This window comes from Triticum dicoccoides, chromosome 2B, assembly GCF_002162155.2.
Source record: "Triticum dicoccoides isolate Atlit2015 ecotype Zavitan chromosome 2B, WEW_v2.0, whole genome shotgun sequence".
NCBI lineage: Eukaryota > Viridiplantae > Streptophyta > Magnoliopsida > Poales > Poaceae > Triticum > Triticum dicoccoides.
Genome location: NC_041383.1, coordinates 719,917,429 through 719,921,112, shown reverse-complemented (window position 1 = coordinate 719,921,112; position 3,684 = coordinate 719,917,429). Strand labels below are relative to the sequence as shown.

General features: G+C 57.2%; 1 protein-coding gene across 1 annotated transcript; it reads right to left on the bottom strand.

Annotated features, from left to right (window-relative positions):
* Positions 1-235: 235 nt before the first annotated feature.
* LOC119368464 (cyanidin 3-O-rutinoside 5-O-glucosyltransferase-like) lies at positions 236-1,824 on the bottom strand. Its single transcript, XM_037633717.1, has one exon. It carries the CDS (start codon positions 1,822-1,824, stop codon positions 250-252), a length of 1,575 nt encoding a protein of 524 aa, XP_037489614.1. The 3' UTR covers positions 236-249.
* Positions 1,825-3,684: the final 1,860 nt, after the last annotated feature.

Here is a 3,684-nt window from a genome sequence, read left to right as displayed (position 1 = left end):
AGAAGGGACTTATAAGGACTTAAAGTGGTCGTTTGGGACTTATGAAATAAGACTCTCAAGGAGGGACTTATAGGGACTTATAGTTGTAATATGGTCTTATAGGGATTTATAAGTCCCAGGAACCAAACATGTAGGGACTTTTTAGGGACTTGGGACGTATAAGTTGGGACTAAAAAAAGTCCTTGGACTTATGAACCAAACACGGACTTAGACAACTGAGATTTAGCAATCCTGGTTATTAAATGTTGTTTAACTCCGACCGATCGAGAGAGCTAGCTGATCCACTCCAGCATGCATCGACTTAATCGATTTGGACAGATTTGGTGGTGTATTCCTGCAAGCTTCATCCGACGAACCGGCCGCCATGACAAAGCTTCGGAGGCTCCGCTCCGCCGGCCCGCCCGAAGCCGCGGCCTCTTGCGCCATCCCTTTCAGAGCCTCTACTCTTTCCCTGATCTCAATAGCCCTCGGGCCATGACCCATGAGCAGCTCCACGCACCTCGCGAGCTCCTCCCCGGTGAAGACGCCCTCGCTGTTGCGTTCCCCTCTGACGCCGGAAGCCCACTCCTCCTCTATCAAGAACGCGTTCGTCGGCTGGTCGAACAAGCTTGGCGCAGCGACGACCGGCACGCCGAGGGCCATGGCCTCCAGCGTCGAGTTCCAGCCGCAGTGCGTGACAAAGCATCCCACGGACGGGTGCGACAGGACCTTGGGTTGGTCGCACCACTCCACCACCATGCCCAGCCCCTCCTGCACGAGGTCATCCAGGCTCCGGCTCACGTCCTCCTGCCGCCCGTCGTTGCGCACGACGAGCAGGTACGGCCGCCCGCACCGCCGCAGCCCGCTGGCAATCTCCTCCATCTGCTTTTCGCTGTACGTCCATACGCTCCCGAACGAAACGTACACCACCGACCTCGCCGCCTGCGCGCCCAGCCACTCCATGTACCTCTTCACGTCGGCGCCGGCGTGGCTGAACAGGTGGATGCGCGGCTCGGCCGAGGAGGACCCGATCACCGGCCCGACGGCGAACACGTCTAGGTGCTCCTTCATGGCTGCCAGCGCTGCCGGCTCCAGCTCGTCGAAAGTGTTCACGAGAACCTTGGTGCAGCCGTGATCGCCCAAGCGCTCGAACAGTTCTCCGGCCGCTTCGTTGAAGACCTTGGCCAGCTCGCTACCCGTGGTGTCGACGAGAAAGGACGGGAAGTCGCGGATCCGGAGCGGGCGGGGCAGTCCGGGCAGGGACACCTCGTACGCGGGGTCGGCGGCGTGGGACGCGACGAGGTGGCCGTGGCCGTGGAAGTAGTGGTAGTACGCTGCGAGCACGGTGGCCGGCTGGATCCAGTACACGGCCAGCGGGATGGCGTGCTCACGCGCGACGTCCAGCGCCGCGGGGAGAACCATGCTGCAAACGACGCACGTGACGGGCCGGCCACGTGCGGTGAGGGTGGCGACGACGGCTGACAGGCTCTCAAAGGTCGCCTGGCGGCTGCGCGCCCTGGCCTCGCCGTCTCTGGCCATGGAGCCGTCGTCGAGGCCGTTGGAGTATGGAGCGTAAGAGACGACGCCGTCGGTGGCGCTGGCGGCATCCTTGTTGTCGACGTCTCGGGAAGAAGGGAACATGCGGCGGTGAGCGGAGACCGGGAGGGAGACCGTGGCGAGGACGGGCCCGGAGCCGTCGACGCCGTGGATGCGCGCGAGGCGGTGCGCGAGGACGCGGCACGGGTTGAGGTGGCTCTGGACGCCGTAGGCCACGATGAGGAAGTGGTGGCCGGTGTGCACGCCGCCGTTGCGGCTGTGTCGCTGGTGCTGTTCGTCCGTGGCCATGGATAGAAAGAGGAGAAATTTTGATCTGAAATGAAGATGTATCTGCTTCTCATGCACCCTATATACTGGTTCCATTGTACTCCGTATTGTACACCATCTTGGCCATGTGACGGCCTTGAAGCCGCCGAACGGCGAACACCAGCAGCTTGCAACCACATGGATTAGCGACAGGTGACGTCGGCACTGACGGTATGCTGTTCCATTTGGCAGTCAGACGTGCATACAATATACGGATGAAAAGAGGGACACTAAGAGCATCTCCAACGCGCCAAAAGACGCGCGCGAGGTAAAATGCCATTTTAGCGTGCGGGGGACATTTTCGCGTTCCGGCGGGCGCGGGAAACTAGCGCGCGGGGGAAACGATTGCGCGCACGGGAGAAAGAGGGAGCTCGCGCGCTAGATTTGGCGCACCGCGTTCGGCATGCCTATAAACTTGCAGCGCCCTCCTTCGCTCTCTCATCGCTCCTTCTACCGCTTTCTCTCCTCGCCGCCGACACGCCACCATACCGCCGCGCCGCCGGGGCGCTTCGGGCTACCGCGGCGTCCGCGTGCGTCCGGCCGGCACCTACTCCGCCGAGATTCGGTCCGGCAACGTGCGCCTCGGCCTCGGAACCTTCGACACCGCCCAGGAGGGCGCCCGCGCGGGCGCTGCTGCGACGTGGGGCCTCCGGCGGTCCCGTTGGGACATGAACTTTCCGGACGTGGCGACGCGGGAGCGGGCGCAGGAGTTGGCGCCTCCCCGCGGCTTATCACCGACGAGGATCGTCGCGACAACCGGAGGCGGGAGCGCCGTCTCAGCCTGGCCGAGATAGACGAGGAGGCCATGGCTCTGTGGCGCCAACGCTTCCCGCAAGACGTCATTAACAAGCAACAGTTCTTCGCTGAGAGGAGGGCGGAGAGGGATGAGAGGAGGGAGGAGCGAGCCGCTTATCGCGAGGACAGGCGAACGAGGAAGACGGTCGCTAAATTCAACATCACCCTAGGAGATGCTTCGTCCTGGGACTCCAACGACGAGCGGTTCCTTGAGGCCTACGTTTAGACATCGGAGGACATCACCGAGACAGAGTCCGAATTGGAGGATGACGAGTAGTAGTAGTTTTTCGTTTTATCTATCTATCGTTTGACTTCATCTAAGATTATATTTTCATACTATATTTATTAGGTATTATAGACGTTAATATTTTCTAACATAAATTTGGTCAAACTTAGTAAAATTTGACTTCAGACAAATCTACAAATCTAATACGCAGGATAAAAATGACCGGAGGGAGCACCTTCGTCCTGGTTTGTAAGCCCACTTGTATTTTGAGTTATTTTTTAATCATGATTTGAACTAATTAAATATAAGTTATACATAGCTGTGTTGCTGGTGCTGTGCGTCCGTGCCCATGGATAGGAAGAGGAGAAATTTTGATGTGAAATGAAGACGTGTCTGCTTCTGATGTGAAACCTCCGATGCGCCCTATATATTTGGTGCCATTGTGCTATCTTTGCCATGTGCCGGCCTTGAAGCCGCCGAATGGCGAACATCAACAGCTTGCTTCCAAATGGGCTAGAGCTACAGGTGACGTTGGCACTGATGGTATGCCATTCCATTTGGAAGACAGCCGTACATTTGTTTTCAGGAAATCAAGGAGTTCTATTCCTTAACTAGAGTTACAATCCGCTAATACATAGTATTCTCTTCTTATATTACTGTTTTCACTTTGTTCATTGGATTCATAATAGGAATCTTTTTTTAACACACAGTACAAACGCAGACATGCTCATACACATGCACATACACTCACATAAAATCACGCAGGCACATCCTACCCATGAGCACCTCCGAGAGATTGAGTTAGCGCATCAGAAATAATC